Source organism: Vicia villosa, unplaced genomic scaffold, assembly GCF_029867415.1.
Source record: "Vicia villosa cultivar HV-30 ecotype Madison, WI unplaced genomic scaffold, Vvil1.0 ctg.004122F_1_1, whole genome shotgun sequence".
In the NCBI taxonomy this organism is placed as follows: Eukaryota; Viridiplantae; Streptophyta; class Magnoliopsida; order Fabales; family Fabaceae; genus Vicia; species Vicia villosa.
In genome coordinates this window covers 146,580-167,924 of record NW_026706377.1, presented here as the reverse complement: position 1 = coordinate 167,924, position 21,345 = coordinate 146,580, and the positions used below count along the sequence as shown (strand labels likewise).

The following is a 21,345-nucleotide window of genomic DNA, read 5'->3' as shown; positions in this document are numbered from 1 at the left end:
ATTCCTTTTTTTCTAAAGATGCAGGAGATAGAGAGGACACCCCCAGAATTTAGTTGTTCTTTCACCCAATCCATAAGGTCACAAGGAATCTTCTAGATGACTTAGCAAGTTGACCTATAAAGCCAAATTTGTATACTCATCTTTAGATTCATCATATCTCAAAAAAAGAAACATTGGTCACCATATATCTGAACTCGGAACATTGTGAAAAATAATTCAAAAATACTTATTAAAATACTTCTTCAAATTATGGAGATCCAACTCGAACTCTAAGATTTCACTAGGGTCTGTAAAATGTATGGACAACAATTACTCAACAAAGCATGGGGTAACAAGGGAAACAGATCCTCATCCACAAATTTAATTCATATCGAATTCAGATTCCACTAAAAAAGGAATTTGGAATGATTATATTCATCATTAAACAAGTAAGGATATTAACTACCTTAAATAAATTATTCTAGAAGGATTTATGGGATTAATCAAAAAGGGAAAATGAGCCCTGGGAGGGATGGCATCTCAAGGAGCACAAATCCCCTTTATCCTCCTCAGTCTTGATTGTGTAAAAATAGAAAAATGTGGCAATCGAACAAGGCAACTTCCTGCTATTGTACCCTAACACAAAACAGTTTATGTACACTCAACTAATGAGTTAGAGTTGAGAATAAGCATCCTTAAACCAACACATCACGTCGCACTCAAAATCGGTAAAAAGGAGACATATATGGATCATATACTAAACAGAGTCTTGTGTAGAAAGAAAATCTCCTTACTACCTGTATTAGAAAAATGTACATCGTGTGTAACCTCGTCGATCGTATAGCCAAAAAAGTCTTAATTTTCTTATTCTTGATTGTTTGATCATCTTTATGCGCTACCCAATTCTCTTTTATCATTCAATTTTCCCTTTCCTATAAGTTTATGGTTGTTACTATATTTATGTGAATTAATCATTGTTGTTCTCTTGTCTGGATGTAATGGTCAAACAACCATAATGATCATTTAAGCATTCATTTCTCTATCTTAACATTTGTAAAACTGTTACTTGTGGGTTGAGGTCGAGTTAGTGTAATCGGGTTGGTACATCAACCTCAATTATAACATCCCAAAATAAGATGAGCTCTTTATTGTCTATTGAACTCGTTCCTCCCTTATGAGTGTGCACTGGACTTTTGCAGATATATTGATACATAGTCTCTCAAGCACAAGGCTTAAAAGGAATGAGTGATTAAGAAAGAAACCCACGTCTGGTCCAAGGAGTAGGCCACCTAGGCTACTTTTTCCTCACGGCGCCTAAGAGCACGTTATTTCCTTCCTATCTCCCGACATGAGTCTCCAAAGGTCGAGCTGCCATAGAATGCGAATGTAACTGTTCGCCTAAAAGACACAAAACAAACCGAAACTAGTTAGCCGAGCTACAGTAACTCTGATTCCTCAAAGAGGATACATAGGCAGCGGGGTAGGGCATATGCGAGTACAACTCTTTCTTTTCCTTACATTTTGCATGCATTTTAGTTATGCCTTGGGCCTCCAAATTATTTTTTTCTTTTTAGTAGTAGTATTCACTTCTGATATTTTAATATCACATTACATTTATTGTATTGTTTGCTAGCTTTATTTAGAATTTGAAGTTAATTTGAAAAGAGAGTATCAGTAAAAAGAATGGAAAAATTGATGCAGAGACAATAATTACAGCAATGCACACAACAACATACGTTGACCCACACCATAAAATATAATATAAATAGACTTTTTTTTGTAAAATATTTAGGTCTTTTTTATTTTACTATTTCATGCCTTTAAATCACATTATTATCAATAATAATTTATAAAGTTTGTTTAAAATCAACACTATAAATAGATTTCATTATCAATTAAAAATATCAAGTAAAATTAATTAAAATAATTTTGAAACTTAAAGTACAACAAATAAATTTTAAATATTTTATATTTGATGTTATTTTAAAATTTGCCTCAGACCTCAACGTGTATTGGGTCACCCCTGAAGAAACCATGGCAGTTTTATCGATGTGACTCAAGATCAATCGAAGTGGTTGATATGGCAAGATTGTCTTTATAACATAGTGAGCATCTCATCTTGCCCAAACATTTAAGTCTTATTTGAACATTTCAAGTGACCTAAAATGAGTGGTTTGTGACTCTTGGAGTTTATTGTATATCATAACTCGTCAAATTCATTTCAATCTTGCTATCGATTTATTGTTGTCATATTGAAAATTAGATAATTTTGAAAAGCCTTTTATTCTAAAGAAGAAGATAAAATGCGTTATAGCTCGCCCATTAATTTTTCTATAAATACCTCACCAATCGATTTTATTGGTTTGAACGACTATGTTAGGTGTCTTCCCATTTTGGGCAAGTTGGTTGCATCAAAGAAAATTTGATAAATTGGGCCTTTGGGAATAAGTGGTCCTCAGAGGACGCAAACCCTGAAAGGCACATGGTGAGCCCGAAGAGCATAAACTTCGAAAGACACGTGGTGGCCCCAAAGGGTGCAAACATCGAAGGGCACATGGTAAGCCCAGAGCGTGCAAACATCAAAGGGCACATGGTAAGCCCAGAGCGTGCAAACTTTGAAGGGTACAAGTTGACCTAGGAAGACACAAAGGAAGAGTTTATTTATATTATGAATGACAAAAAAAAATAAAGAATATGTTTATGGTTTATATGTTTGTATTATTATTTGTGTTTGCAGCAATACATGTTTTCAAGTAATGTAATATGTTCTTATCTATAATATGTTGTTGTTTGTGATGTGGTTAAATTAATCAAATGAGACATTCTTGTGTAATTGTGAATATTAGTTTTGGCATAATCTTTTAGCAAAACCTTTACGTAACATGTTAATTTTAAAACCATCATGGATTAGTTTTGGCAATTGAGCCTTTATATAACCTACTAATTTAAAAAGAAAACTTCTTTTCTCACCTTTAGAGTGTGACTCACACTTCTTCGAAATTGTCCTCGCGTGTTTTCGAAGATGCATCTTCGAATGCACCTTAAATCACCTCATTTTTTATAAATCAAACAGTCAGTCCATTTTTACCAAAAATTAATTCGGAGATGCATCTCCAAAAAACATCCCTACGTGCATTTAGACATTTGTATTTTGTATTTCAGATATTATGTTGTGTTTTAAAAAAATGCACCCCATAAAATTTTCACTCATCCATTTTAAGCTTATTTGGTGGAAAAACAGTGCGTCCAAAGATGAACTTCGAAAACTTTTTTTTATTTTCCGCCATTATTTAGAAGAACCTATAAAAGTGAAAAAGAAATTCCCATTTAAAAATGGTCATGTATTAGTTTCGGCAATTACAACTTTGGCAGAACCTCTGCTGGCTCTGCATAACCTGATACTAATATACTATACAAAACCAAGTTTTGCATAACATAATCTTTGCAACTTTGGCAAGCTAAGCATGTACGGCATACTTGACTCACAATCAAATTCTTCTCTCTACCATTATATTAGTAATCATATAATGTTGAGTTTAAGAAAAAAAAACATCTTTTCAAATACTTTACCGGTTAAAATCAACAGTCAATAAAAAATCAAAATTCATTATTGAAAAAAAAACTATTCAAAAATTTGGTATATGAGCTCTAATTTCATTGGGTCGTGTTCGGTATACATTAGAGGATAATTCATTACTATAAAAAAATTATATAAATTAGGTTGGGTTGGGGATGAGACATTTGTTTATAACTATCTGTTCTACGCTCTCAGTTGCCATCATTAGACAGAACACAAATTCATGATAGCTCATCATCATAAATTAAATGAATTAGACCATTTGATCATGCAAATCACAGTCTTCAGGATGCATTAAGCCCCTCAGATAAAAGCCTGTTCTGCAGCTCCCATACGAAGAGAGCCTTCTGTTTGCTAATGTTATACCCAAATGGATGCTGATCTCCATAACTAACTTGAGTTACCCACCAAGAAAGAGCTATATGCATTTTGATGCCAAATTTTCGTTATGAAACAAATAATAAGGAAGAGATCAAAGAAGGACTCCACAGATAAGCTCCCTTGATGGACATAACAAAATAAGTGTTACGAGCCCAGAAACATTATTCAGCCTTCCTTTTCCGGTTGTCTGTTGAAGCGGCAACAGATTGAGCCTGGCCAAAAACAGAGCTGCAAAACGTACAAAGAGACAAAATAACCAACAATGGTAAATGATAACATGGGAAGAGATATTTACTAAGAGATATAGTTCAGTATCAAGTAACCACTTCCGTTCAATGTTTGAGATCTCAATAATTGTTACAGCCCTGAATGGCCGTAGCCAATCATAGTTTGGTCAATCATGATACCATCCATGTGCATTCCCATTAGTGTTTGTCTATTTTAGTTAACATTCTACAGTTGCAAAATGTGAAAGGATGAAGACAGTGGGGATAAATAGAAATACGAGGTTGTCCAAAACATGACTGAAAACTTCGTACTAATTAGTAGGCACGGTCAAACTAAATACACTCTTTCACACACAGCTATAAAATTCAGCTACATAGAGGAAATTAGCTATTTGTATTAAATATAAATTTGATAATAAAGGAATTAAAGCCTGTAATTGAAAGATGGAGATTTCTGTAAAAGTTGAACTGATTACAACAATTTGCAAATAGTGTACATCTAAGTTCATTTGATGCATCATAAATGGTGAAGCTTATGGAAACAGATATTACAAATGGAATGATATAATTTTAGAAAAACAAACACTTACCTACACGTTGAACACTTGTCGTGATGCTCACAGAATATGGATAAGCATACAGAACATACATAGCCAGTGTCAATTGTTTTCTTATGGCAGAAACACCTGAACATTTCATACAATTATTCAAGTGAGGATCTTGTAGTTTCTATTGCAAACAGAAGAAAATTCACCATACAAAAAGAGGTTGGGGCCCTCGGGTAATCAGGTTTCTATATTTAGAGAATTAAGGCTTCAAAAGTCTTGTTATAGTAGGTGATGATAAATATATTTCATATTGGTCAACCACGGGTTACATAAAGAGACTTCCCAAGACAAATGTCATTTTGCCTCAAAATACACAAATTGATATCTTCACCGTGTAGAAGCAATGTAGAGAACAGAACCATAAAAGATGTGTATTCTCAAACCAACATGAATTTTAAAGGGAATAAGAAAATATCAATTGAACAAAAAGAAAAACAAGTTTGACGATAGCTAAGCTGTAGTCAAAATGTTTCCAGCTTTACATGAGGAATGGAGAAATAGAGAGGGAAAATAAAAATGAGAAAACTCAAACAAGAAATGTTTAACAGCAAAGGAATAACTTACGAGGCACGAAAATCCACACCCAGAGATTTAGGAAGCCTTAAAAATGCACGAGAATGCAAATCAGTTGCAAACACTGCCTACATAAACAAGGTCACATTAATGACAGAAGTAAAACAAAAAAAGTAAAATTGCAATTAGTACAATACAAATAATCAGATCTCAATAAACAAACAAAAAAAAAACCCAATATTTGTTTATCCATTAAATTTGATATGAATCTGTCAGAGACCAGGCATTAAAGTTTTTAAGCAGTATATAATGGTTTATCATATTGTTTTACTATTGCATATATGCTAAATTACTTGGTTGCATTGTTGTTTATTATGACCAAAATAGCAAATTAATAGTTTCTTTCTCTTCTACTAGGAGCTACATGGTACACACACAAAAAAACCAAATGGTTTTGAATGCTTTTTTCTTACATTTTATGTTGAGCCAAAAAGGATTCCAGCAGGCAGTTTGTACCATATAACATACCAACTTATCTTGAAGTGTAACCATGAAAGAACAAGCTCAAACCCCACACACCAGTAACGGAAAAATGGTAGTCAGTACCGGATAGCGGCTGACCCCAAAAGTGGGACAGTGGGATAGCATATAGCAGGATGACCGCTATTTGATCATAATTTAGACAAATTACATGAATAACTATAAACTTTTTTTTTAATGTAAAATTAAACAAATAATTCAAAACTTATAAAAGATTCATAAATCAAATCACAGGGCTGCAAAGAAGAAAAAGAGGAATAATGTGAATAGAAGAAAAAGAAAAACAAAGGAAGGAAAAACAAAAACAGAGTAACGATGGATACAAAGCAAGAAACGGAGAAGAAAGAGAGAAGAGAGGAGAAAAAGTTAGAACCAGCCGGAAGAAAATGTGAATAAAAGAAAGAAACTGAGAAGAAAAAACAACCATAAGAAAAAGAAACGATGGATGCGGACCGAAGAGCAGAAGGAGGAACGACGACAGCTGTTGCGGCTTTAGAACGATTTGCATAGAGGGAAATGTTACATGTGGTTTGTGTGCTGGAACTGCCGAAGAAAGAAGCAAAGTGCAGAAATGATGGATGAAGGAAGGTTAGGGTTGAATAGGAACTCAAATTAGATGGGAAAACTCAAATTTACACTAACAATGTTTTAAATTTAAGGGTAATTTCAGATTTTCAAAGGGGGAAAAGATATTGGGCCATAAACTGCTCCGGGGCGGGAACTGCTCTACTCCCGCTCCCTGTTATTTTCCCTATTGTGGCCGCTACTATGTTCTGCGCCGATAAGGCTCTTCTCATAGCGGCCAGTCTCGACTCATGTAGCACGGATACTTCAAAACCTAGACCATATCGTATCCGATACGCTCCGATACGGCGCCGATACGTATCGAATGGGTATCCGGATTTATTTATTTTAAAAAATAAATAAATAATTTCCGATACGGCAGCGATACGTCTCCGATACGTCACTGATATGTGACTTCTCAATTTTAAGAGATTTTTTTTATTTTAATGACTCTTTATTCCTTTTTAATGGTCATTTTTAATACCCTATTTAATTCCTTCCAGAAACCTGCCATTTTTTAAGAATGGTTTAATTTCTCATAATTTATTACTACTAATTTTCAATATTTTATTTTTACAAGAAAGTTCTAGTTTCAATATTATACCTTGCGACCTCTTTCTCTGCAACGATTAATTTCTTCTTCTTCATAATGCCTTCACATTTTTTCATTAAGAACATCTTTTTACCATAATATAGGTATCACTTTAATATTTTCCAGCAATATAGTAATGTATTAAAAATTCCATTGACTTTGGTTTTGTTAGACTATAATTTAACTAAATATATAATTCTAATTTTTATATACGTATCTTAAACGTATCGCCGTATCGGATACATATCGTATCCGATACTTGTTTCGTGTCTATGCTTTACTATTGGTCGCTGTTAACTAAACAAATTGTGCCTCTTAAAGTATACTATTCAATAGAGATTATTTGACAAAAAACTGATGATATATTTGTTGAATGGCTGCTAGGTTCATTATCGACTTTAAACTAATTCTATGCCAAACAACATATAAGGAAGGAAGACACGTCGTAACACTAAAAAAAACATTTCATTCATTTTCTTGTGTATTCTAAAGGCATTCAGGTTGATAACCTTTTCATAATGACAGCATTGTAAATTAATTATGAACTACTGAAAGCTTGATAAGAAGTTTTCACCACCTTAAAGTTAAGTGTGAGGTGGCCCTGTCATTATCTCATATACTCTAGTGATGGATATTAACTAAGACATGGGTTTGTGAAGAGATAACACTAGTATCAGCGTTATGTATTTAGTCTTGCACTGCCATTGGGGTTTATATACTATAAATTTTTTTGAAGTCTAATGTTATATGTCGAAAGTCGAAACTGATTCGGAAAAAATGAATTATAAGCTTTCAGTAGTATAGGATTAAAAAATGGTTTGTCTTATACTCTGGTAGAGCAAAATGAAGGCTAACACAGCTATATAAATCTGGTGTTCAGATCGAAAGAGAGAATTTGATGAATGTTAATATTAACCGACAACCACAGTAATTTAGTAATATATATTTAGTTAAATACCAGGTCTCTGGTGATGAGATAAGAAATGTATTCAAGTCCTAGTATAGGATTTCAGCATAGTGACACACTTCTTTCCCTCTCATTTTTCAGTCCACTTTTCTTCCAATTACACATAGGCAGCTAAATAATTGAAATAGATGAGCAAGAAAATAAACTATATTGCAGATCGCATCATAGCCACAAAACAGCCAAATGAGCCAAATAAAACACAAACTTACTGAAAGATATTGAAAAAGCCCATCCAATTGGGGAGGCTTATAATATATGCCACCGGTTATGTATGAAGCCTGCCATTCACACATAAAATAGAGAGAAATGACAAGAGTCAATAAATCGTAATCTGCAACACCAACTCATAAAATGTGTGGGTGTGCTTATTTTAACTACCTGCTGAAGGAATGCAGAATTGCTTGAACCAATATAACAAGAATCTACAGGAACCTGCATTGTAAAAATATTACGCAAAAGAACTGGCTAACATAAAAACACAGGACATCCTTATGTGTTATTATATATAGACTTGTAATGTTTTAGTCTTGCTACCTAACAGTATGCACACAAGTAAAAGGCCAGGGTAAAGATCAATCATAAAGGAACAAAGAAAGAAAAAGTGAAGATTCAGTACATACTGAAGAGCGCTGAGCAGAGAATATTGCATTCATAATTGCCACGTATCTGAAAAAGATGGAAAGTGTGATTTGAAGTGAAAGAGCAATACAAAATTTAAAAGTGCAAAATGTAAAGTTCGTGAGGTAGGTACTGTTCAGGCCCATCGGGAGATCCTTGCAGACATAGAATCTGTTCACAAATAAGTATACAAAAAAACAAAGTAACTATCCAAAATCTGTAAATTAGAACTGAAATGGTAAAAAAAGGAAACGAAAATAAAATTGCAAGAAAAAAGGAAGAATAGCGGTAAATACTAACGGAATGTTGATTTCTATAAAAGAAGAAAAAAAAAACTGCATACATATCAATTAAAAAAACAAAGATGGCCAATCATAAGAGTAAACTTCCAGTTCCAGGAAAGTTTATCCTAATCTCGTGCTCCAGTTTAAAGAAATTCAAAATCGACTAGATGTTAATAACCATTTATAACATAGATCTAATCAACTTTGACTGCAAAACAGTTTGTTAAGAACTCTAAATCTTTATTCGTTTCTGTTGTCACAAACAAGTGAAAGTAAACGACCCGTAGATCCGAGGCTGAACAAAATACTTAGCATCAAATAATCAATGAGTTCAAAATCCATTGCTTATAAGGAACATGTTCGAAAAAAGCCAAAAACGTCACAATATCAACTTTCATTCACACACTGCACCTGAACAATGAACATCATTTTCACAATAGCCATTCACCTCTAATATCACTACTAAAAAGCCACAAGGACCCAATAGCACACGAAAATACAAAACTCAATCATAGTTGACGAACATCTCTAACTACATTTTATCACATTCAAGTATAGTATAAAATTCCATATAAATGATTAGCCAAGAGCATAAACACACCCGAGGTTGAGGATGCATTGGTCCTGAACGAAAAGCTCTCTGTATATCTGATAACCAAATCAGGTCAAACAAAAATCTCAATAATCATAATGCATTAGAGATTCAAATTCAAAATCACTTATCATTCAATTCCCTCAACAGCAACAACAACAAAAGTCCCCAATCGTCCCCAATCATGAACAATAATTTACAAATTGAAAACCCTAACCATTGCATGAGAAAAATGAATAAACAAACAAATGAAGCAGCAAAAAGGATACAGCATAGAGCCTTGGACAATGATCCAGATAAGAGTGAAGACGGAACATTCCCAGGTTCATGAGCCGTTGTTAATTGCTCATCTTTCGCGATGAACTCGTCGAGATTGTGAAGAAGATTAGAATAAAGTGCAGGCATTGTGCCGTTAGTGGAGGCATGATTCTTATTAGAAGATGAATCGTAAATGTATGAACATGAATTGCAACCGGTGGCGATAACTACGACTTGGTTGAGTTGGCCGAGGAGGAGTATTGAATTGAGAAAAGCGAGAACCTGAAAATGAAATTGGGAAAATGAGTGAGAGTGTTTGGGAATGAGAAGAATAGGGTGGTGTTGATGAATGATGTTACTTACTTGAGAGAGGAAGTCGGAGAAGTGGGAGGGGAAATCGGACCAGAAGAAAGGGTTGGTGTCGAGCGTGACAACGAGGAGGCTGACATCATCTGCAATGGAAGGAAGATGGGTTAGTGATTAGTGATGGAAGTGGAGATTGTGGATTAGAGATGGAGAGGGGGCGGGAACCTGTGTAATTTTTTGAAGGAGCAGGAGCCATTGCGTCTGCTTTAGCTTCAACAATGGCACCACAGCACAGCACAATGAGTAATAAGTTTTCGATGTACTCTAATTACAGATTTTTATATACTTTTTGATGGAGGAGGTGCAAAAAAATGTGCATGCTCCATACTACAATTTTCTAAATGGGACCAAAATTACTTATATGCCCTCTCGTGGCAGGCATTACGGTCCAAATCAACCCTAAAACTTATTTTTCATATTTATTTATTTGTGTTCTTGTACAAATTTGGTGATAACCGGGTTAGGGAAGTATTATCGCAAGGACCTGTGTATGAATGTATTGTCGTTATAATTTTTGGTGTTTAGGTTTAGAATTAGACTATTTAGACTCAGGAGTCATGGCGAGCTTTTTATTTATAGTTCATGGAGAGTGGAGACCTACTTAAGTTTGGTCAGGGTTGGTATTGCGACTTTTAATTGTGAATGGATATTGGGAATGCCTTTGGCGTAATGAATGGGGGCATGGGGCGGCTCATTTTCCTTTCTTGCTGGGGAGGCTATATTTAAATGTTAGAGTTTATTGGATCAGGAGAGCTCGGGGCGGGTCGCATACCTAACAATGAATGGTGATTTTTTTTCTCTATTTAAAAGTGGTCGTTCTTAGGGTTATTGAGGTATTGGCGTGCTAGGGTGAGTACTTAGTATAGGGGAAGAGGCTCATGTCTATATGATGTGGGGTTTATGCCATTCTAGCCTTACATCTAACTACACCCTCAAGCATGAGGCATGCACGTTGTAGTGCTTAAGAGCATTATTTTGAACCATCATCCCCAAGCACGAGGTATGTAAAGGCGCAATGCTTAAGTAAGTTTGTCATAGTTTTTATGTGTTGTGTTTTATTTTCGTGAGTTTGATGATTACTTAGAATCAAATAGTGTTACTTCAGCGACAATGCTTTATTTTACTTTCTAATGAGTTATAAATATGAACTTTGTATATATATTTTAATGTTAATTGGTGTTATCATGCCTTTGCTTGATTTTCTTGTATTCACTCGCCTTCTGTGTTGTTTCTTAAATTGATGTTGTCGGTGTGATTGACTATCGGTCATTGCTAATGTGTTGCGTGAATTTGTTATTTTCTATGAGTTTTTAATTTTGGGTGCGCCTATAAATATGATATTTTGTTACTTTATTTCACATTCATTCTCTTATATTGTCATTTGGATTTTTCTCATATTCTATTATTTGTGCCAGTATTTTGTGAAGAGTTCGAAGTTCTTTGTTAATCATTTATATTGTTCTTACCATTCATTTATGTTGGACTCAGTAAAGATGTGTCGATCAATGATGAACTCGCTTGTGCTAAAGTGTTTGGAATGAATATGCCTGACATAAAACTAAGCTTTTTAATGACTTATTACCTTCGAAAATTTGAGTGCTTCCTTTCTTTAGATGAAACCTTTGGCTATTTTAGAAAAGAACAATTCCCCCCTAACATTTATGTCAGACCTACGCTTTGTTTCGGTTATCATTCCATTGGTTATATATGGTGAAGATGCTTGGTGGTATATGGCGTGGTGGGAACATGGCACTTATATCTCAGTGATGACATGTAATTTGAACATTCTTTGCGCTAGGTTCTTTTGTGAGGTGAAATTGGACGCTTTTAAATGGCTTGATTTCCTTCTTATCTTTTAATATTTATTGTCATATTTTTTATTTTGTAATGTATTTCCCAAACTAAATTTGGGATCTTGTTCATAAGATTTTTGTGCTAATAAAGACTAATGTTCATTTCAACCATGCTTATTTGTTTTATTGTCTTTTCTTAAGATCGTGTCCTTGTATTTAGGGAGGAATATGAGTTGGGTCTTCCATTTCTCAAGAGAGATTGGGTGGGAGTCGATCTCATTTAAGAGAGTGTATCAACATTCAGTTTGTTTTCCTTTGTTTAGGGAGGAGAATATGTTGGGTTCTTCCTTTTATTCAAGAGAGGTTAGGGTCATAGTCAAACCCATTTAAGTAAGAGCATATTTATCCCTTTATTTATGATAGGGTATAAAACAGGTCCTTCTATTTTTCAAGAGAAGTATGGTTGCAATTGATCCCATTTATAGGAGTGTATCACAAGATTCTAACCATTTACTTAAAACGGAGTATAAGTTGGATCCCTTTCTTTTACAAGAGAGGTTGAGGTCACAATTGATCTCATCTAAGGAAGAGTATCACAAGACTTTGTACCTTTGATTAGGGGGGATGTAAGCCTGAAAAGTTGCACAATATAAAGATCATTCATTTCTTTATTAAACGACGACATCGTTAAAAACACTTGCCCTTGTTGGGGAAAATTATGCACTTCAACTTCTTAATTATGTCGAACCAAAGTTGATTTGAATAACAATGTTATTTAATGTTAGTTTTGACTGTGCGTGTCTTTTAAAAAAAAACTCTCTTAAAATACCAAGATCGGGACAAAATGAAGACAAAGATCAAGTTGGAGATAAAAATAAGGCTCAAGTTGAAGAAATAAGTAAATACAATCAATATTCAGCCAAGTAATAGAGAATAACAAGATATCATCATATCCAAAATGTAATAAGGGATATTTCTAGTGAGGTAACGACTCGACGCTACCTTAACCATGTGTGTAATTTTATGGATTTTATTTCTTGAATTGAGCCGAAGAACGTCAATAAAGCTCTCATTGATGAACATTAGTCTCTTGCTATGCAAGAAGAGTGAAATTAATTTAAGAGAAACAACGTCTGTGAACTTATTCCCATACCTAACACTGATTTAGTCATCGGAACTAAATGGGTCTTTCGTAATAAACTTGACGAAAATGACACTATTTTAAGAAATAAAATAAGACTTGTTGCAAAAATGGTACTGTCAACAATAAGACATGGCTTTCAATGAAACATGTGCTCATGTAGCTAAATTTGAAGTCATAATAATGCTTTTAGCTTTTTCATGTATTTTAAATGTTAAACTTTTCCAAATGGGTGTATAGAGCATATTTTTGACTTGTTACATCCAAGAGGAATTATATGTTTGTCAACTTATTGGAATTCAAAATTTCTCTTTTCCTAATCATGTTTTCAAGCTGAAAAAGACTCACAAGATTTTAACAAACCCCTCGAGCTTGGTACAAACATTTGATCAAGTTTATGCTTGAAAACAAATTTCAAATAGGAAAGATTGATACGACCCTTTTGTTAAAAAAGTTTAGCATGAAATTTTACTTGTGCAAATATACGTTTATGATATTATATTTAGTGCTACCAACGAGTCTCTTTGCAATAATTTTAACAATATGATGCAAAACTAATTTGAAATATCTATGATGGATGAGTTATCGTACTTTCTCGCATTGCAAATATATCAATCAAAGGAAGGCACATTCATCAATCAAGATAAGTATTATAACTAAATACAAAAAATATTTAGAATAGAAAAATATAAGCTCCTCTCAAATCCCATTAGCAACTTGTGTAGTCTAGATAAAGATGATGGAGGAAAATTTGTCGAAGAAAGCAAATATCGAGTTATGATAGTTTCCCTTCTTTAGTTTATTGCATCTTATCCTAATATTATGTTTTGTGTCTATATGTGTGCATGGTCTCAAGCAAACTCCAAAGAATCACACTTCACTGCAACAAAATACATTATGCTTTAGTTAGGTACTTTGATTCCAATTTCATGGTTGTAAAATGGATCGGAAATTTTTTAGTGGTATGTGTCATTTGCTTGGGAACTCATTGTCTTTTACCATAATAAGAAACAAGCAAGTGGTGCATTATCAATAATTGGAGTAAAAAACGTAGTTGCAAGTAGTTGTTGTAAGCAAGTAAACCAAATGAAACAATAGTTTAGTGATCATGGAATTAATTTCAAAATAGTCCCGATTTAGTGCACTAGCACTAAAGCCATAAATATCACCAAGAATCAGACACTTCACTTTGACCATGTAGTTGTTGAGAAAGTGATGTCTCATACCCCAGGAATTGTGGGGAAATCGAAATTCCTTTACATGTGATTCACGTAGCTTGCTTACCTATTTTTTGATGAGTAAGATTATCAACCTCTAAAGAAACCTTCTATGATGGTGTTGACGGTGTACTTGTATTGTTGGTTGTTACTCTTATGTTGAATATCATTGTCTTCCTTACATGCATATCAGGGTGACCTAGACTTATCTGACTTGTCTCTATTTTGGATGATATGGATTCAAACTTGTACCATTCAATGTATTTCTTCAAGTACCCTTTTTGGACTAATCTTTCAATCTTCCTTTTTCGTTTGGAAAAGCATATAAGCGGTGTGCTCTTTGATTTGGTGGTATGAACATCATAAACTTTCACATGGGCCCATATGCCCATTTAGTCTTACTGGTTCGTCTATCAGTTTTGTGTGCATGATCATTTTTAGAAGATGGATTATTTGTATATTATTTTTTTGTTATGGGGAAGTCATATGGCCTCTTGTTATTTAGCTAGGACTTAGGTATGTTCTTTTATTAGCCTTCTTGTCGTTTTGGCAAATTGTTTAGGTTGAAGGTCTCTCTTTAGCGTTCTTACATATCTTTTAGCATTGCTTTATTCACCTTTTATGTAACACTTTGCTCGCTTCATAGTTTCTTACATGTTATCGGCCGACTTATGTGTCGGGGACTTGTTGAAGTGTTCGACCTTCATTTTATTCTATAAAGTTCTAATGAACATCTCTCTGATTAGGGTTAGATACCCTTATTGCAATGTTAGCAAGATTCTGTATTTTTGGCCCCTCGCTTGACTAAAAGGCATTGAATCTTCATTTTTGCTGACGTAACATGATCGTGTGGATTTCTTTTTATTTTTTTTATCACGCGATGGCTAAATCAAAATTCGTTAACATTGCAGGAGGTAAATATTTTTTTTACCCCCTGCAATATTAGCGAGTTTTAATTTATACTTTGTAATAAAAAAAACAATTTTACAAATTTATTTTCAAAAGCAAACAAAAAATTTCACGTGGATTTTAAAATAAAAAATAAAAGAAAATCTTTATCGATAGGCCATATCAGTAAAATGAAGATTTCATGTCATTTGATCAACTAAGAAGTCAAAGACACATAATCTTAACATTATAAGAGAGAAAAAAATTATACACATAAACCAAATCTCGCTAAAATTACGGCGGATAATATATATTTAACTTTTAAAAAATAAACTCCCCACGTCCACCTTTTAATGACACATTAATGACCATCTTATAGAATAAGTCCTCTTTGAATAAATAACTTAAGTACTTATCAAAACAAATACTTATGAAAAATCTTACATAAACTATTTTTTAACAACAGATTAAAAAATTTAAATTAGTTTTTTATATGCTTTAAATTGTTTTGATAAGTTATCTTTTTGAACTTTTAAAAATAAACTCAAAAATATTATGAATATTGCTATAAGCCATTTTATTAAACTCGTCCAAACATTATCACAAAACTTATACTATATGATATTTCAATTCTCTTTCGAACAAACTCAATCTCGATAGTCATCCACCAATTCATTTATATGCACTTATATTTAAAATAGGAGTATTCGCGGACCGGTTTGATTCGATTTTGAGAGAATTTGATACTCAAATTGATTAAAATTTAATAGATTGGTTCGGTTTGAATTTGCAAATTTTTGTGATATAGATCAAGCCGAACAAAACCGAAAAACAACGAGTTGGTTAGGGTTGAATTGATCGGATAGATAAAAAAATGAAAAAATATTTAAAAAAATAACTTTTTTACCGATATTAATTTTCATAATAATATAAAAAATATAGTATTAATAGTATTCAATTGTAAATATTAGACTAGCAATTTTTTCCTCAAAGATTCAAAAATATCTAACAAGAAAATTATCTAACATAAAAACTTTTGAATCTATAACTAGTCACTTGACTTAGTATATATGATAATGAATGTGTTTCATAGCTTTATGCTCGGTTACCACATTAAATTAATAATTTTCTAATAACAAATTAAAATAGCACTTGATGCCAGAACTCGCCCCCGAACCGGACTAAACCGGTGGTATAAAGCCAAAAAAAAAAAAAATAGCATAACTTGTCCACATGCGACATTTTACTTTTTTCTTATCAAAGCCGAATGCTTGGTAGTAATTTTCATGATTTTTAATTATGGTTGGTTTGGGTTGGGCTTGCGGGTAGAAAATTGAAAAACAGATGTCCGAACCAGTTGTTATTGAATTTTATTGGTTTGGTTTGGTTCTTGCTCGAACTGATAAAATGTTCAGATTCTGGTTTGGTTCGAATTTATCCGAACCAATGAACACCCCTAATTTGAAATGCTCCCTCTATTTTTCCCCTTCTATTTTGTTTTTCTTTTCTAAATTGTCGTAATTTGGAAGGATGATAAATGGACTAAGTGCATGTTTGGTTTACCTTTTGGAAAGGCCAAAAGCAATTATAGAAGGGTAAAATTGATTCTACGTGATTTTAAGATGTTTGGTTAGGTAAAAGTAAAATTGATTTTTGTCTTTAGAATTTATTTTACTTGAACTACTTTTGCCTCCAGAATTGATTATGGATAATTTTTACACTATAATTTATTGTTCAACTCACTTTTACATAAATGTATTCAAACATAAATCAATTATGCTAAACTCAATTCTGATAAAATCAATTTTATCAAACTCAATTTTACTAGAATCAATTATATCCACCATCAATTCCAAATTACCATACAATTATTTTACAAGTTTGATTGACGCCGATATAAAACTGTGGGTGGAAACTGGAAAACATTACATTCGACGATGTAAACCTACATTATATTTGTATGGGTAGATCTTGACTCAAATTCCTAATAACGATGTCTTAAATTTGAGTTTTGTGAATAAAAAGAAAATATAGTTGAAATATTAGATCTCTATTAAATATTAAACACCAACAACGTATAAAAATAAATAAATAAATAATCTATGCAGGGTTTAGGAATGTGTCATTACCACATAAGCAATTAAGTCAAGATCATCCTATAACAGAAAACAATTGACGGATGAACTAAAATGACTAACATAAACCAACAGAAATTAATTTAGCAAAAGAGACTAGACTCACAACATATAGCAAACTAAGGTATAAATTCTGACAGAAAAAATATCTACAGTCATATCCAACTCGATATAAATAAGCACTTTCATCAATATCTTGGAACTTCTATTCTATGAATGATTGATAACATATTCTAGAACTACTGATTCTGGATGAACAGAATAGTTCAGCAAACCACCAGTAATAAAAGGCTAAACAACATAAGATTAAACTCGTAATTCCATAGTTTTCCAGATTCACAATCAGTTAAAGAGTACAAATGAATACTAGTAACTACAATAGATACGACCACCTGTGGCAAAGACTTAATTAAACCCACCACAAAATTGACAAGATTACAATGCTACAGGGATCATCAACTTGACTAGTAATAACACAAGTGGAACTGCCATAGCGGATAATGGTTTCACCAAGGAGCATGCAGCAGAAGCACCAGAAGAAATTCCACTGACAGGGCCATTAGCTGGAGTAAATCCTGTTGAAGGCACCACAGAGGGTTTGGGTGATCTCCCATCAGTTCCATCGAACAGTGATGATGGTGAGGGTGCCGGTGCAAATACTGATTCTCTCGTAACAGTTGTAGGTGGGGCGATAAGAGGAGGAAATTGCTGTGTCCCTGCAGCATCATTTAAAATATATTTAGCACATTGAAGGCGTCTCAGAAAATATATATAGTATATATGGCTGCTGCTGCAGCACACTGACCTGGGCATCGAGGCTGAAGAGATGGGGTCAACCTGCAGGGAGGAAAGGAATATTAAACGGGCACAAACTCAAAGACGGGTGCAGTAAAATATACGTTATTGGAATGTCCCGAAGAGAAAGGCACGAATGCAGAGGAGAAACATACATTGTCGCTATGGTGCCGTTAACAAGACCATCATAACTGCAAGAAGTCACATTACAACCACCACCAGTCTGTTGCACGGTAACATTGCCAAGCATAAGATTGCTGCTTTTACATTGCATGCTGGAGCAAGAAACAGCTAGAGAAGCCGGCATACAGTACAAACTGCAGAGAAGGTAAGAAAGTCAGATACACAAGTAAGCCACCGAGTCATCTCATTCTCAATCTCTAGAAGGGCCGGTTTGACACAGGGTAAAAACCATCAAGCAAGAATCTCATAGATCAGTTTATCATTAAAAAAACTAAATTTGAAAACTTAATCCTGAATTCTTCGCCTACATTTTCAAACTTTTTCCCCAAACCAAATGACCCTACTAGAGTATCTAGATTTATGTATAAGATGAGCAAGGTATGAATTGCAAACATAAAAAAGAAAAGATGCTTAGTGTGAGTACTTTAAGTTTCGGGGTCCACAGCTACATTGCACACAATGGCCTGCTGTAATGGCATAACTTCCATTAGGAACAAGCAAGCCGAAATCAGAAGCATATTTCGGAAAATTTGAAGCACATGCTGCAAATGAAGAACAATTGTCAGCAATCAAAGAGCATTACATTTATACCATATACTGAACAAGGCCGTGTTTGGATAAACAACTTAATCAAGCACCATTAGCATAAGTACTTGAGTAAAAGTTATTTCCCTATAAGCTATAAGTTGTTTTCATGACTATCCTAAAACTTATGGAAATAAGTTGAAAGCAGCTTAAATACATCACAAGCTGCTATAACCAACAATTTCACAAATGCTGAAGGCAAATAAGTCAATCCAAACAAACCCTAAGTTAAATTATAGAAACTACAAAGAAAAACAAAACACAAACAATCACAATGTGAAAAGATTAAGCGCGCCGAGACGAAATTACCCGGGATAGGAATAGCAAGAATATCACCATCAGAGATAGAAGTACTCCCCATAGCATTAACATTCATCAAATCAGTAAGAGTAGTAAAATACCTCGCCGCAATATAACTCAAACTATCAAGAGGCTGAACAACATACGACAAATAAATAGCAGGCAAAGCATTATCAGAGCCATTGAAACAAGTACAAGGAAGCGGAACAACAAGGCTCTGTCCCACATCAAGAACAGACGGATCAGAAATAGAGTTAGCCTCTTTGAGCTGGTCAGAAGAAACCAAACCACCATAAACAGAGTCAGCAATGGTGGAGAGAGTATCCGAAGGCCGAATTTTGTAGTTCGTGGAAACGGATTTGCGAATCCCGTCAACACAGGAGCATGAGATTGGGATTTTGAGGAAGAGTTTGGAAGGGAGGATGTGGTGTTCCACGTCGGGGTAAGAGATGTCGATGGCATTGGCGGTTAGGAGGGAGATAGGGTCGATTTGGAAGAGGGAGGAGAGTTCGGAGACTTTGAGGTCTGTGTAGAGGGTGTAGCCGAGTAGAGCGTTGCATGAGTCGGAGTTTGTGCATGGTTCGATTGTTGATTTTGAGGTTATGGTTGAAAAAAGGTGGAAGAGGAGTGTGAGGAATATTGTAGTTTTCTGCATTGTTTGGGATGGTGAAGTTGAAGGGTTTAGGGTTTTTGAGTTCTTCTCTCTCTGAAGAAGATGAAGAAACGAGAGAGAAGAGTTTTGGAAAGGGAAAGTTTCAGTTTGAAAGAGAGAAAAAGTGAGTTGAATAATAATAAGCATAGTAAAGGACAAGAACATTAGTTGCCTCGCTGGAGTGTTTTGTCCCTGTGTGAATATTCATGTTTTGTTTTGTATAAAATTTAAAATAAATGTACTATGCTTTTTTTTAAATAGAATTTCGGTTTTGTTGCATAATAGGGGTTAACGGTATTTTAATTTCATGTTTGATGTTTGATGTTTGAAATTTGAAATGATATTGATTAGTTTATATTTTTGTAGAAAAAGAAGTTACTAATTTTGGATATTTATTTTCCTGGTGTTTTATTTTTGTTTTAAAATGGAAAATGGAAATGTGGTTTATTGTTGTGATTGGGAGATCTGTTGTAGAGGGGTGTTTTTGTGATTTAGGAGTTTGCTTTTCTGACTTTTGGACAACCTTTTGTGTCCTACATTAGAGCTGGTTGGTGTGTCCATGGTGTGGTATGGTATGCTTTTTTAGGTATTTGGGTAAAGAATTCTAGATTTCTTGTTACCTTCATATTCATATGCAAAAATAACATGGTTATTAAAAATAGGAAAATGTTTCACCATATTCTCATGACATGAGATGGCAGTTGGTGATTGGCTTATTATCAACGTATCAATCATGATTCATTTCTTGCTATTTTTACAGTTTTTTTGGTACAAAGCTATTTTTTTACATTTTAAAATCATTGTTTATTTATTTACATATTATATTCGTGTTTGAGAACCCCGAAATAAGAAAAAAAATTAAATAACTAAATTTTTTAATTTTAATACCAAATTAACAAACTTTTTACCATAATTTTCAATATAATCATATTTCAAACAAAAATAATAATTGAAGAGGGAATGTCACATAAATTGGCGTCTGCTGTATCTTTTTATTTTTTCATTTATTTACACACTTGTGGATTTATTTGCGAATTTACTTGCAGAATTTTGAATATTTTGTCTGTAGGTAAATCCACAAGTAACATCAAATCCACAAGTAAATCTGCAAGTAATTAGAAAACGTATATATAGTGGCGCCTCCTCTTTAATCTATTTTTTTAAAACGTGATTATATCAAAAATTATGAACGAAATATGGAGTGTCGGTACTGAAATGGGTATAGGTCTTAGTTACGAGCAACAGATATCGTCAAAACTTGTTTCTTATGAGACGGGTTGTTGGAGTTGGTGATGTAACATTCATATTGTTGGTTGATATATTTTGGTGAGAGGTGCACCTGCAAATTAGACATGTGAATGCACAAGGTAAAATGTATGTATCTAACGAGTAAGTAAATTGGTTCATTGATCACATGTGGATGGTAATCCCTTGTTTAAAGAATGGTTGGACCCATATGTGATACGTGAAATTGATATTGTCATTAAGGTGGTCTTTGATATCATTATTGGATCAACATTATTTTGTTATTATAACTAACTCTAAAATATATGGTGGAACATATTTAGTTTTAAAATTCTTCATGTAGCT

At 33.7% G+C, this 21,345-nt stretch overlaps 2 protein-coding genes across 2 annotated transcripts; both read right to left on the bottom strand.

The window, feature by feature from the left end:
* Nucleotides 1-3,760: 3,760 nt before the first annotated feature.
* Nucleotides 3,761-10,365, bottom strand: LOC131641813 (general transcription and DNA repair factor IIH subunit TFB4-like). Its single transcript, XM_058912118.1, has 11 exons — nucleotides 10,232-10,365; nucleotides 10,064-10,152; nucleotides 9,712-9,982; nucleotides 9,452-9,498; nucleotides 8,700-8,737; nucleotides 8,569-8,614; nucleotides 8,327-8,380; nucleotides 8,158-8,226; nucleotides 5,337-5,413; nucleotides 4,755-4,850; nucleotides 3,761-4,165 (listed from the first exon to the last, which is right to left on the bottom strand). The coding sequence occupies exons 1-11, from the start codon at nucleotides 10,260-10,262 to the stop codon at nucleotides 4,099-4,101; spliced, it is 885 nt and encodes a 294-aa protein (XP_058768101.1). The 5' UTR covers nucleotides 10,263-10,365; the 3' UTR covers nucleotides 3,761-4,098.
* A 7,033-nt stretch (nucleotides 10,366-17,398) lies between these two features.
* LOC131641817 (lysM domain-containing GPI-anchored protein 1-like) lies at nucleotides 17,399-19,896 on the bottom strand. Its single transcript, XM_058912122.1, has 5 exons — nucleotides 19,113-19,896; nucleotides 18,643-18,760; nucleotides 18,191-18,352; nucleotides 18,046-18,077; nucleotides 17,399-17,956 (listed from the first exon to the last, which is right to left on the bottom strand). Exons 1-5 carry the CDS (start codon nucleotides 19,756-19,758, stop codon nucleotides 17,676-17,678), a joined length of 1,239 nt encoding a protein of 412 aa, XP_058768105.1. The 5' UTR covers nucleotides 19,759-19,896; the 3' UTR covers nucleotides 17,399-17,675.
* Between the last annotated feature and the right edge of the window lie 1,449 nt (nucleotides 19,897-21,345).

What these genes read in the sequence shown, in the direction of transcription:
- LOC131641813 (XM_058912118.1), bottom strand. Translation starts at nt 10,262, where the DNA reads ATGGCTCCTGCTCCTTCAAAAAATTACACAG. An exon ending in TCTCCCGATGGGCCTGAACA is followed by an intron (nt 8,615 to 8,699) that starts GTACCTACCTCA and finishes CATCTTTTTCAG; the next exon opens with ATACGTGGCAATTATGAATG. An exon ending in GGCTTTTTCAATATCTTTCA is followed by an intron (nt 5,414 to 8,157) that starts GTAAGTTTGTGT and finishes TTGTTTATGTAG; the next exon opens with GCAGTGTTTGCAACTGATTT.
- LOC131641817 (XM_058912122.1), bottom strand. Translation starts at nt 19,758, where the DNA reads ATGCAGAAAACTACAATATTCCTCACACTCCTCTTCCACCTTTTTTCA. An exon ending in AACGGCACCATAGCGACAAT is followed by an intron (nt 18,078 to 18,190) that starts GTATGTTTCTCC and finishes TCCTCCCTGCAG; the next exon opens with GTTGACCCCATCTCTTCAGC. An exon ending in TCTTCAGCCTCGATGCCCAG is followed by an intron (nt 17,957 to 18,045) that starts GTCAGTGTGCTG and finishes ATGATGCTGCAG; the next exon opens with GGACACAGCAATTTCCTCCT.